The sequence below is a fragment of the Mus caroli genome, unplaced genomic scaffold, assembly GCF_978045245.1.
Source record: "Mus caroli unplaced genomic scaffold, Mus_caroli_1 scaffold_14, whole genome shotgun sequence".
In the NCBI taxonomy this organism is placed as follows: domain Eukaryota; kingdom Metazoa; phylum Chordata; class Mammalia; order Rodentia; family Muridae; genus Mus; species Mus caroli.
Window position 1 is genome coordinate 81,851,989 of NW_028227269.1, and position 13,608 is coordinate 81,865,596.

General features: G+C 46.6%; 1 protein-coding gene across 2 annotated transcripts in view; it reads right to left on the minus strand.

Annotated features, from left to right (window-relative positions):
• Positions 1-13,608, minus strand: part of Dpf3 (double PHD fingers 3) — a 278,116-nt gene that overhangs the window by 128,280 nt on the left and 136,228 nt on the right. For both annotated transcript variants that reach the window (XR_015045240.1, XM_021178797.3), the window contains exon 3: positions 6,533-6,640. Coding sequence is in view for 1 of the 2 variants with exons in the window: in XM_021178797.3 (XP_021034456.1) it covers positions 6,533-6,640 (108 nt within the window). In the remaining variant the exon portion in view is untranslated. The remainder of the gene's footprint in view (positions 1-6,532; positions 6,641-13,608) is intronic.

Sequence of the window (13,608 nt, forward strand, 5' to 3'; positions counted from 1 at the left end):
CTCATGATAAATTGGAGGTGGGGGTGGGGGCTTGAGAAACACAGAGGTCCAGGGACAATATGGATACTCTGAGACTCCAAAGAATTCTTCCCACAACACACATTTGTCTTCCCAACAAGAAATAAATATAGGAGGGATGACATGGTCACAGTGACAGAGGTAGAATGAAAACAACCAGACCGAGGAGCCCCTCCATCCGGCCATAACTCTGTCCAAGAGCAAAGGACTTAGTGACAGCCAGACAAGGATGAGGCTCGTTTTCTCCCCACTCTGGGAGTCTCCTCATAGAAGATGACCTCTGTCCTTCCAGAAGTGCAAGGAAGCCATGCCAGAACCTTCTTCAGGGGATCTCTAGACTGCCAAACACAGCCTCCCTCCCTGTGCCCAGACCTAGTTCCCTGACAACCTACCAACCTCAGTCCAGACACAGGAAGAGCTATTGTGCACCTAGCCCATGAGGGTCTCTGGGGAGCTCAAGGGAGACAGGAAGACGAGCTGCAGGTGGGCATCGTGCTCTTCTCTGGAAGATCTGGCATGGAGGCTACTCATGACATGGGGCAATTAAGCCCCAAGCAGCAACACTGAGTTCACACAGACCAGGGTCCCTTCTCCCACGGACAGACGAGACACTCCAGGATGCTGTCAACAGTGAGCCTAAGAAGCTTGAACATCACCTAATTCTTAGGACATGTCCAGGAACGCCCACCCCAGAAGTGTGAAAAGGTGGGTTGGTTGTCTCCAACATAAATTCACTGTGAGCCGGGCGTGGTGGCGCACGCCTTTAGTCCCAGCACTCGGGAGGCAGAGGCAGGTGGATTTCTGAGTTCGAGGCCAGCCTGGTCTACAAAGTGAGTGCCAGGACAGCCAGGGCTACACAGAGAAACCCTGTCTCGAAAAAAAAACCAAAAAATAAATAAATAAATAAATAAATAAATAAATTCACTGTGAATACCTTGGTTTCTCCATCTGCGGTAATTGAGAGTTTTGCTGGGTATAGTAGCCTGGGCTGGCATTTATGCTTTCTTAGGGTCTGAATGACATCTGCCCAGGATCTTCTACTGGCTTTCATAGCCTCTGGGGAGAAGTCAGGTGTAATTCTGATAGGTCTGCCTTTATATGTTACTTGACCTTTTTCCCTTACTGCTTTTAATATTCTTTCTTTGTTTTGTGCATTTGGTGTTTTGATTATTATGTGATGAGAGGAATTTCTTTTCTGGTCCAAACTATTTGGAATTCTTTAGGCTTCTTGTATGTTCATGGGCATCTATTTCTTTAGGTTGAGTTATCTTCTCAGGTCTGAGCCAGCCAGTACTTTTTAAATACTAAAGGGGCTAATAAGACTACTCTCCACTGTCATAGACAGAAGGGACCATATCCCTCCTTGTCTCTCTCTGTTTTCCTCACTGTGGCAGGCCCATGCACATGTACACACACATGTGCACACACATACATGTATACATATACACATATTTACACACATATACACATTTATACACACACATGTTCACTCATATATACACCCACATATAAACATAATACATACACACATGTATATGTATACATACACACATGCACACACATACATGTATACATACACAAACATACACATACACGCATTCACACACACGTGCATGCACAGATGTACACAAACATATACATACATACATACATACATACATACATACACACAAAGCTGACCTAATAGGAATTTATAACAAGTTCTCCAGAGACTCCTTCAGTGATTCTCCTGAGTCAAACACTCAGTGGTATCAATCAAAACTCTGAGCTCTCTTAGAGCCCAAATCAAATGGAATAAAATTAAGAAATTACCATTTAAAAATATTGCCCAAATCTGTTTAGAGAGGACATACTCCCAGAAAAGAGAAGAGATCCCTTAAGTAGAAACTGTATCTTATAAATGATGAAGGCAGAGACACTAAGAAATAAGCAGGCTGCACCACCCTCATGTGGGCACTGGAGAGGGGCTGCATTCCCCAACCCACCAGAAATGGCATCCTTTTGTGAGAATCCAGCCAGAGATGGTCACCTATGACTTTTGCCCAAAGGTGCCTGTGTGCTCACTGAGGTTGAAGGTATATTCTTGAAACTGGATCATGTGTTAGAATGGGGAGATAGCTCAGTCATTAAAGCACTTTCATGCAAGCATGAGGACCTGAGTTCAATTCACAGAATCTATATTTAGAACTAAGTAAAATCTGAGGACACATGCTCCACTATGTTCATAGCAGCCTTATTTGTAATAGCCAGAAGCTGGAAAGAACCCAGATGTCCCTCAACAGAGGAATGGATACAGAAAATGTAGTACATTTATACAATAGAGTACTACTCCACTATTAAAAACAATGAATTCATGAAATTCTTAGGCAAATGGATAGAACTAGAAAATATCATCCTGAGTGAGGTAACCCAATCACAAAAGAACACACATGGTATACACTCATTGATAAGTGGATATTAGCCCAGAAGCTCAGAAATGAAGCTCAAGAAGAAGGAAGACCAAAGTGTGGGTGCTTCAGTCCTTCTTAGAAGGGGGAACAAAATACCCATGGAAGGCGATACAGAGACAAAGTGTGGAGCAGAGACTGAAGAAGTGACCATCCAGAGACTGTCCCACCTGGGGATCCATTCCATATACAATCACCAAACCCAGACACTATTGTGGATGCCAAAAAGAGTTTGCTGACAGGAGCCTGATATAGCTGTCTTCTGAGAGGCTCTGCCAGTGCCTGACAAATACGAGGTGGATGCTCTCAGCCAACCATTGGACTGAGCACAAAGTCCCCAATGGAGGAGCTAGAGAAAGGACTAAAGGAGATGAAGGAGCTTGCAGCCCCATAGGAGGACAACAATATGAACCAACCAGTACCCCCAGAGCTCCCAGGGACTAAGCCACCAACCAAAGAGTACACATGGAGGGACCCATGATTCCAGCTGCATATGTAGCAGAGGATGGCCTTGTTGGACATCAATGAAAAGAGAGGCCCTTGGTCCTGAGAAGGCTCAATGCCCCAGTGTAGGGGAATGCCAGGACAGAGAAGCAGGAGTGGGTTGGTTGGTGAGCAGGGGGAGAGAGGATGGGATAGGGGGGTTTTCAGAGGGGAAACCAGGAAAGGGGATAACATTTGAAATGTAAATAAAGAAAATATCTAATTTAAGAAAGAAAGAAAGAAAGAAAGAAAGAGAAAGAAAGAAAGAAAGAAAGAAAGAAAGAAAGAAAGAAAGAAAGAAAGAAAGAAAGAAAGAAGTAAAATTTAAAAGCTAGGCACCATTTCATGTCCATGTAATCCCAATACTGACAAGGCAGAGAAAGAATTCTTGGGGCTCACTGGGCAGCCAGACCAGCTGAATCAGCAAGCTCAAGGCCAAGGGACACCCTGTCTTATAAAACAAGGGGGACGGTTCCTGAGGATTGGCACTCAGGCTTGACCTCTGGCTTCTGCATAGATGGACAACCACACGAACACAGACTCACATGTACACTCATACACATACAACACACACACACACACAAGTCCCAGTGCCATCCTGTGTCATCTCCAGGATGACCATGGCATGCTGCTTGGATGATATTTCATCCTGACTGCTTCCAGGTACCAGGGTAAGGCTAGAGATCTGGGGCCAAGGCTATCCCTGGGCATCTGTTCTCACCACTTGCAGAGGTATTCTGAATACCAGGCAGTACAGACTCAGAAAAGGCTGGGAAATAACTGGCCCTTGGCCAAAGGCTTAGGGGTTTGGGTGTCTGGTTTCATGGATTTCATAGGTCTGGTTTTCCAAAGAAGGACCAAGTGTCTCTGAGAAGCACATACAGCTCTAACGTTCCTGATTCCCAACCTCAGCTGTTTACTGTGCCTCAGCACCTGAGCTCTGACTGGAAGAACAGGCCTCCCAAGACATTGCTGCTGCAGCCACTGGGGGATAAGGACATCTGTAAGAGTCCACACTCACCCACAGAGCCACGACTGTTCTCTCCAGAATAGATCCTGCTCTAGAACCCTGAGCATCTTTGGTCTGGGCTTTTCTCCCTAAAGTTGGTACAGCCACCTCTGCCTCATGATTGAAGTAGAGACTCTAGGAGTCTTTTCAGGAGTCTCAGATACAGCCACTGAGTGCTGGAGGGAACTGCTACCAAAACCCACCAGCCCTGCCTTCACCCTCAGCCATCATGGCAAGCCAAGGATGGAGGCAGGTCTCCAGCACCTAGAAACACAGCTGCTCCCACCCAGCCACAGACAGGAAGCAAATACTGGAAGGCCAGGATAGCTAACGTGAATATCCGCAGACAGACAGATCAAACCCTCAAAAATCACTTCTGCCTCAGTCCCACGAGCAGCAGTCCAGGGCTCCTTGGACACCTGATCCACACAGTAAACACCCTTGACTCTATCCACAGGCTGACCGCTCTCACCTATGAAATAAGCTTAAAGCACTGTTCCTTTCCAGCCCCAGCCACAGCCCCAAGCCCCAGCTCCAGGTAGAAGCAGGCATCTGCTGAGTGGGGGAAAAACTTTGGAAAGGGCTATGCTAAGCACTGTGCTAATCGAAGCCACTGCTGAGGAAGGTGGTGACTCAGGCCCCTGGATGACAAGAATTTGTGGGGCAGACATGAACCCAGCCAGCTATTCAGTTCTCCCTAGGGTTTCTCTGCCACAGCTGGAGAAGAGGACTGTCCTGCTAGGTGCTGAGTCTGGGAGTTCTCCATTAAAAGAGCATGTCGCACACGCCGGAAGACATCCAGCCCCCAGGACAGTTCTGGGCACCCAAGATTTACTGTTCTGTGTATCCAACTCCCCATTTTTTGTCTAAGCTAATTAGGTTTGAGCTTGTAACACAACTGAAGGAATTGAAACTATCTCTTGGTGTATTTGAATATTCGATACATATATTAATTTTATAGTCATTAAGTAAATGTCTAAAGAGACCTATCTGCAGCATGTAGCAGCAGAGAAAGTTCCTGAGTAGGAGCTCAATAAATTTGGATTCCGGGCTGGGTCCATAGGAATTCCTGTGTGGTTTTGAACGAGTTTCTTAACCTGGCTGGACTGTGATAAAGTAAGGACCTGGGGTTAATGATGCCTTAGGTTCTTTTATGCTAGATGTATTTGATTTTATGACATCAACAGACTATTATTCTCTTTCTTTTCTTTCTTCTTAGAGAGGGTCTCACTATGTATCCCTGGCTGTCCTAGAACTTGCTATGTGGATCATGATAGCCTCGAACTCACAGAGATCCGCCTGACTGTGTCCAGAGTGCTGAAATTAAAGGTGTGCATCACTCACCCAATGCCATCTTTCATTTTTGTTGTTGGTCTGGGTTGGTTGGTTTGTCTGTTTGTTTAGCTAGGGTTCCATATAGACCAGCCTGACCTAGAACTCACTACACTACCCAGCTGGCCCCAAGGCCATGTTGACTCCAGATGCCACCACTGCTGTCTGGGGGTCGTACCTTCTGTGTGGTCCTAGAACCACACTGACAGATGCCCCTCCATTAGCCACGGGTGTCTATTAGGTACCTGAAGCGTACTTAGAACAAAGATAGACATGGAAAAGCGCCACACACACAACTGCAGTTCAAACAGAAAATACAAGCACTGAACAAAAATGCCAAAGAGCTCCCAACAACCCTGGACTGGTGCATGCTGGGATAACAGTACTTGTGCTGGCCTCCAGCCCTGATCACACTGAGGACAGTTCTGTGGCTAAAAAGCCAGTCACTCATTTGACATTTCACTGGTCATTTTTACCCATGCACTGGGTGAAGTCCAAAGCAGAAGAGAGCATCCGAACATTAAGTGGGCCCACAAGAACTAAGGACCCCACGTACTGAGCAGGGGTCTGTGGTGATATGACAATTTGCCTCCACTCTGCAACCCAGACATGGATGTGAAGACAGACAGCCCGAGTATCTGAAGTTACAGATGAATCAAGGTAAAGATGCCTGCACCCCAGGGGTGCGTTTTACAACCTGACTCACACAGCCCCAAAGCAAGGTCCAGATTTAATGAGATAGCCTTTTCATTCCAAAAAGCAATATGGGGGTATATGAGGTAGTCCCCAAAGGACTCCTGACTCTTTGAGAAAGCATTCCTGGGTCAAAGTGTCTTTGTTGATGTTACAAGGGAGGGAAGACCTGAACCAAACTGTGTATTGGGCTCTGGTACGGAGGGAGATCACTGAGGCCTGGCCTCTACTACTGCTAGCTTTGTTTCTCAAGGGTAACAAGGGAGATGAGGTGGCACAAGATCCCAAAGCCTAGAGAAGTTTGGAAATATTTACACACAGAGTGAGTACCTGCACATTTCTGTATACCACATGGGCACTGTTCTTCTGCCAGAACCTTGCCCTTTTGAGGGATTTCTGTTTGTTTTATTATTTTGTTTTACTTTTTCTTAGCGTATAGGGGTTGGACTCAAGGCCTTGCACATACTTGACAAACACTCTTCTGTCTATAGAGCTGCAACCTCAGGCCAAGGAACTCACTGTGTGGACACAGCACTCACAGGGCACTCACCAGGTTTGATTTCCAGGAGTCGTAGTTTCGGGTCCTCTGGTGGGTGCAATCGTCGCTTCTTGCGCCAGCAGCGGGCAGGGTATGTGTACAACTGGCCCGGAGCGAGGCCTGCAGACAGACACAACGTAAAGATGAAAGATTACACCCCAGAATGGACATCACAGCTTCCTCTGCCCAGCTTTGTCAGACACAGTGAGAGACAACTAGAGCACAGAGGGTGAAGGGGTTTGTTAGTGTCACACCGCTGGGCCACAGGAGAGCCAAGGCATATCTATCGTGACCTCTAGTACCTATACCATCGCACTTTTCAGCAGGCTCATTGCCAGGCAGAGCCACCACCTACAGAGAATCTCTTGTGGACTATATGGGTACATCGCCTGTCAATAAGAAGAACAACAACAACAACAACAACAAAGTCCTATGGCCTATATGAAAGGGTAGAGTAGAAGGTGGGACATCCGGTAGGCAAAAAAGGATTCTGGGATAGAGCCAAGCCCAGGAGGATTTTTCCCTGGCACAAGAAAGAGTCCAGACGCATGAGAGCTGAGCGGAGGTAACCAGCCACACCACAGAACTTAAATTAGAATAAATGGGATATTAAGATATGAGCTAGTTAGAAAACAAGCCAAAGCTATTTGCCTCTGAATTTATTTATACAATAAAGCATCAGAGTGGTTACTTCTGGGAACAGGGGTGCAGCTTACAGTAAACACCCCTACAATCACCAGCCTGAGCAAAAACATACCACCTGGCCTGCAAGGGATGCCTGAGGACCTTCAGACCCAAAAGGAGCTTGTCAAGAGTCTACCTTACCACCAGTGGTCCTGAAGTGACTGTCCCTCTGACCAGGGCCTGATTAGGCAGGCTCTCTTCAAAGAGGGACCATAGAAGTCGGTGAGCCTACCTGAGAGATAGCCTCGGCTAAAAGCACTTCAGAGACACAACAATCAAAAGAGCCAGATCTCCTTATAGTGGTCTCCCACTACTGTCGGCATCAGGCCATTCACAGAGGCCAGAAGATGACCTAGGCAACTCGTGGAGGCATGGCCATCCCCGGACACCCACTTGCATGCTCTGTGTTCCTAGACTTCCTGGCCCACATGCCAGGCCTCATACAGAGAAATCCAGAAGTCTGTAGGGTGAAATTCTGTTCAGAAGCCCTTGGGATGGGTAAGCATCCCGAAAGCAGTTCCCCCAAAGCAGTTCCTAGCTACATTTGGCTTCTAACACCACCAGTTCCATTGCAATGCCAAGCACCACACACACACACACACACACACACACACACACACACACACACACGAGAGGTGGGGGGGGGGAGGAAAGAGGCTCAGTGGGTAGAACACTTGCTACACTAGCATGAGGACCGGAGCTCAATTCCCAGCACTAGAAGGCACATGTCTCTAACCCCAAGTGCTAGGGAGGAGAAGTGAAGACAGATGGATCCCAGGGACTTGCTGGCAGCCAGTAGAGCCAAAATATCAAGTTCTACATTCACTAAGCAACTCTGTCTCAAAAAATAAGGTGAAGAGGCAGGGATAGGGAAGATCACCTAAGGCAATGTCTGACTTACACATGCATGCATGAGTAAGCACACTTGTACACATACACATGCATGCATGCATACATACATACATACATACATACATACATACAAATACACACACACACACGCACACACACACACACACACCTATACACACTACTACCACCACCACCATAAAATTAAAGTTAAGTGGGAGAGCAGTTTCCATAGACTCATTTGTCATCTTTACTCATTTGCTGGGTTGGGTCCAAAGCAGAGGCAGCCATTTAGTCAAGGGTCCAAAATTCTCATGTAACTTTGCAAGCTAAGTACCACTTTAGTGTCACACCTGCTCCCATGGTTTGCAGGGTGGTAATATATTGGAGATTCATATCTCTGCCCCATCGAGTCGCAGGCTATATTCAGGTTGGAGTTGGAAGGCCTAAGGATCAGCCTGTGCCAGGTGGCTGGAAGGCTCCATGAACCATAAGTAACCTTGAGCTCCCTGGCCGTGGAGAAGCGGGGCAGCTGTGGCCTCTCTCTGAGAGAAAGCATCCCCAGAAATAGCTCCATGTTCCCCTCGTGACCCACTTGAGGAAGATGTTATCTCTGGTCCTGTCATTCCTGAAGAGATGCATTCACTCTGGATCCCATCCAGACGCTCAAGCTACTTCTGGGGAAGGTCTCTGGGGATCTTAGCAAGGACCCAGATACTGGCTCACTCCTCTGTATCACAAAACAAGCCCCAATGGCCACCACTCGTTATGGGCTAGTGACTCTGTAATCCAGTGAAACAGCAAATACCTGGAGAACTCAGAAATTCCAGAGCCCAAAATTCATACCAGACCTTTGCTCTGAAGAGAGTAGGCCTTTAAGAAAATGCAACATCTGTGTTTTAGGAGCTTTAGAGATTGTTTTAATGCCGAGTGAGACCCTCTGGAGGCCTGAGCAGCATCTACTAGCTGCTTGCCTGTGTTCTCTGATGTACCAAGACTGGTTTAATGGCCTTTCCTGTAGGATCCTAATTCCTTGTATTTCCCCCAAGGTAATTAACCAATTGCCTGCATATTAGTGTCTCCCCCACTGGTTTTGAAAGAGCTATCATGGCAGGAATCACACCCTTGATGGCATCCTCATACCTAGCACACCATATTTGACAAGCACATCTAGGAAGCATCACATAAACTCAACCAGAATTAAACAAGACTCAGAAATACAAGAAGGAAATAACCACTGGCCCTGATGGTTCTGGCTCCAGGGTACTCGAATCACCCAGACACAAACCACTCAAGAAGGGCTAGGATGTGGCTCAGTGGTAGAGTCATACCAGGCACATACAGGATCCTGGCTTCAGTTCCCAGAACCACAAGGAAAGAAACGTTCTTGTTTGGTACGCCATCTAGAAAAGACTCTGGAAGGTCGGCTCTGGACTCAGTGTTGAGGCCACCAACATCTGTGTGGCCATCTCTGTGCCATGAGGGTCTCTTCTTGTTCGGTCCCCTGCTAACTCCTGAAATTTCCAACCTGCACCAAGGTTTGTAAGTGAGAAGAAGTGGCTCCTGACTGGCACTCTCAAAGGATTTAAGGAGGCAAAATTTGAAAACGTCCACACATGTCATGGTGCTATGTGCTCCCTACTCTCTGGCCACTGCCTTGCGGGTTAATGGCACGGAGGCCATTAGCTGTAAGTCCACTCTCCTGGGGAGCTAAGCTTGACAATGGTTGGGATGTCCAGAAGACAAGTTGGCTTTACTTTCTAGCTTGGAGAAGTCCTGATGTGCACAGAAAAACCTCACATGCATGAGTGTTAGGAAACACCACAACCCCCGTCAGAACTTGCCTCCCTCCTGTAAGAGCAGGTCACCAGAAATGCCTGCCTCAGGGGAATATGGAGGAAGGTAACAGATGTTTGGGAAGATTCTCTCTGACACTGTGAAGACTGGACATGTGGCAGCTGCTGACCATCACAAGCTAGTTGACACTGATGAGTCTTGGACCCAGTGTCCATACCATTGCTCCACTCTTCAACCACCAGGATGGAAACATACTTCCCTTTTAATTTCTCTTTGAATCCACCTTGTCTCAACAAGTAGATGAACCCCACAGCATTCCCCTGGGGCTCTTTACCCCTGGTTCCTCGTACTGTCTGACAAGCTGACAGGCACCAGGTCCCCTTTCTAGGACCAACACATCTCTCCCTGCAAGTTGCAGTTATAGAGGAAAGAGCAGATCCCTGTGAGACTGGTGGTGTTTATCTCATTAGAACAGGAAGCACATAACTCAAAGGCCTGTGTGGGGGAAAGACAGAGGGAGAAGGAGGAAGAAAAGGATGGAGCCGCAGCTACTGTCAAGGAAACCAACCTTGAAGACTAAGCCTACGGTGGGTTTAAAGAAGAGAAAATCGGAGGCAGGAAACAAGATGGGGACCAGTCATCCCTGACAACCAATGTCACAGCTACCCCGCAACCCCCAGTCACAGAGCCCCTGTGAAAACTACAGCACTGTGGTCTAGACCTGCAGTTCCAGTTCCCACACACTGCCTATATGAAAGCACAGGGGTGACTGGCTCAATCATATAGAAATTTGCAAGCTTGCTGGGTAAACTGCTCCCATGGAAAACTTCCATGATGCGCCTGATGTTTAGGTGGCCAGCAGATTACACACAAATACCTCGCTTTGAACATGGTTCTAGTTTGCAGCTAAGTCTGAATATCTCTGACAATGCCTGAACCAGGAAGTACTGGGAAGACAAAGTGACATAGAAATGGTATGGAAACAGAAGAAAGTGCAGCAGAAAAGGGCTAAGAGATTCCCTCTTGCTCCAACCAGATTCAAATGGTGGAAGTTCAAGTCCATTGAGGGGAAAGTTCCCCCGAAGCATCCCGGAGGTAGAAAGTAAAGACCATGTCACCACCATGGTCATTAATAGCCTTCCCATTGATAGGCAGATAATAATAAGGGTTGGGAATTTGTCACCAAGACTAAGCATTGAATAGTCATAACCCACTCACCAGGAATCATTCCCATCCTGATCTTCCGTCCCTTATACCCACTCATGTTGAATCATCTAAGAAGCTGGGGGAAACAGAGGAATGGGAGGGAGCACATAGGGAGGCAGGAACATCTGCTTCCATCCAGGTAACAGGATCAGAGACCATAGATGAAGGACCCAAATGCTGCTGGCTGCTCATCACCTGTCCACAGCCCCACCCAAGCCAGACAAAATGGGATGGGCACTCAGGAGGCTCTACTCGAGCTATCAGTCCCATTGAAAGAGCTCCTCTGCACCTCGCTCCCATTGTATGTCACCACAATGGGTCATTAATGGCCTTCACATTGACAGACAGATAATGACAAGCACTAGAAATTCTGCACCAAGACTGGGCATTGAGTAGTTCTTGAACTATTAAACCTGAACTAGAATCAGAGACATGCCAAGGCAGTTATAGTGAGGAAAATTAATGCATAAGAAATTTTGCACAGATAATTCTTCCTAATGTTGCCTAGGCTCTGTCCATATCTCTGCTTGAAAGAAACATCCATTTTGGACCATCCTTACAGGGCTGGAGTGATGAGCACAAGCCCCAGGCAGGGCTTAAAGGGTGAACAAGAGTGCTCCCTAAGCACACCAGGGATGTGTCCCTGGAGCCCCACCCACCCGCTTAGCTTAGCTCAAATCTGCCGTTTCCAGGGTCATGCATTAAACATTCCTGACCCTTTCCTAAATGAGGAGAGTCTGGGCAATGGGCACTGCACTTCAGGGCTTAGTTCACATCACTATGGACATCCCTCCTGCCTGCCCTCTCTAAGATCCTATCCTGGTGTCTCTTGTGCCTTGACTACCCTGACTTTCTCAACATGGAAATGTGGCCTGCTTCTTCTCTCCAAGGGTTTCCAACTCTCATCTCTATCACCCTTAAAGCAGGCAAAGCAATAGATGCTGACATTCACCAAGCTTTCCCATTGGGGCAGAAACTCCACGAGACATTTGAAGGCTGAATCAGGAGGCTAAGGGTGACTTTGTAATCAGCCCAAGTTGACTTATCTCCTAATGAAGTCTTCTCATAGCAGAGGCATAAAACCTATCCACTCCACCATACCCAAATATCAATGGGTCACCCATTGCCCAGAAACAGCAGGATTAAAGCTGGGAAAACAGCACCCAACACCAAGACCATGAGGAAAAGAGCCCCAGTCCTTCTTCCTATGCCCACCGATCCACTTCCTGTGGAATCCATTTGTCTGTCACATCACATCCATCAGCACTGCCAGCTGCTCAGAGAGAACTCGCCTCCAGCAACATAGACACATTGTAACAAGGCATCTGAGATATATGAAGAAGCAGAAATCCACCAGGACCCACTATGAACACTCATCAAAAGAATGTGTTTAAAATAATATTGTGCCAGGAGTAGGGACTAGTGCACACCTTTAGTTCCTGCACTCAGGAGGCAGAGATAGGTAGATGTCTATGGGTTCAAACCAGGCCAGCCTGTTCTACATAGTGAGTTCTAGGCCAAACAAGTGAGACCCTATCAGGAGGAGAAGGAGGAGGAGGAGAAAAGGCAGGCAGGCAGGCAGGCAGGCAGGCAGGCAGGCAGGAAGAAAGGAAGAAAGGAAGAAAGGAAGGAAGAGGGAAGGAGGAAGGGAGGAGGAAAGAAGGAAGGGAAGAAGAAGAAAGGAAAGGAAAGGAAAAAAGAAAAAGAAGATAACGATTCAATGCAATCCCCATCAAAATTCCAACTCAATTCTTCACGGAGATAGAAAGGGCAATTTTCAAATTTATCTGGAAAAATAAAAAACTTAGGATAGCAAAAACTATTCTCAACAATAAAAGAACCTCTGGTGGAATCATCATGCCTGACATTAAGCTGTACTACAGAGCAATTGTGATAAAAACTGCATGGTACTGGTACAATGACAGACAGGTAGATCAATGGAATAGAATTGAAGACCCAGAAATGAATCCACACAGCTATGGTCACTTGACCTTTGACAAGGGAGCAAAAACCATCCAGTGGAAAAAAGACAGCATTTTCAACAAATGGTGCTGGCACAACTGGCGGTTATCATGTAGAAGAATGTGAATTGATCCATTCTCATCTCCTTGTACAAAGCTCAAGTCTAAGTGGATCAAAGAACTCCACATAAGACCAGAGGCACTGAAATTAATAGAGGAGAAAATAGGGAAAGCCCTGGAAGATATGGGCACAGAGGGAAAATTCCTAAACAGAACAGCAATGGCTTGCGCTGTAAGATCAAGAATTGACAAATGGGATCTCATAAAATTGCAAAGCTTCTGTAAGGCAAAAGACACTGTCAATAAGACAAAAAGGCCACCAACAGATTGGAAAAGGATTTTTACCAATCCTAAATCTGATAGGGGACTAATATCCAATATATACAAAGAGCTCAAGAAACTGGACTCCAGAAATTCAAATAACCCCATTAAAAAATAGGGCTCAGAGTTAAACAAAGAATTCTCAACTGAGGAATACTGAATGACTGAGAAGCACCTGAAAAAATGTTCAACATCCTTAATCATCAGGGA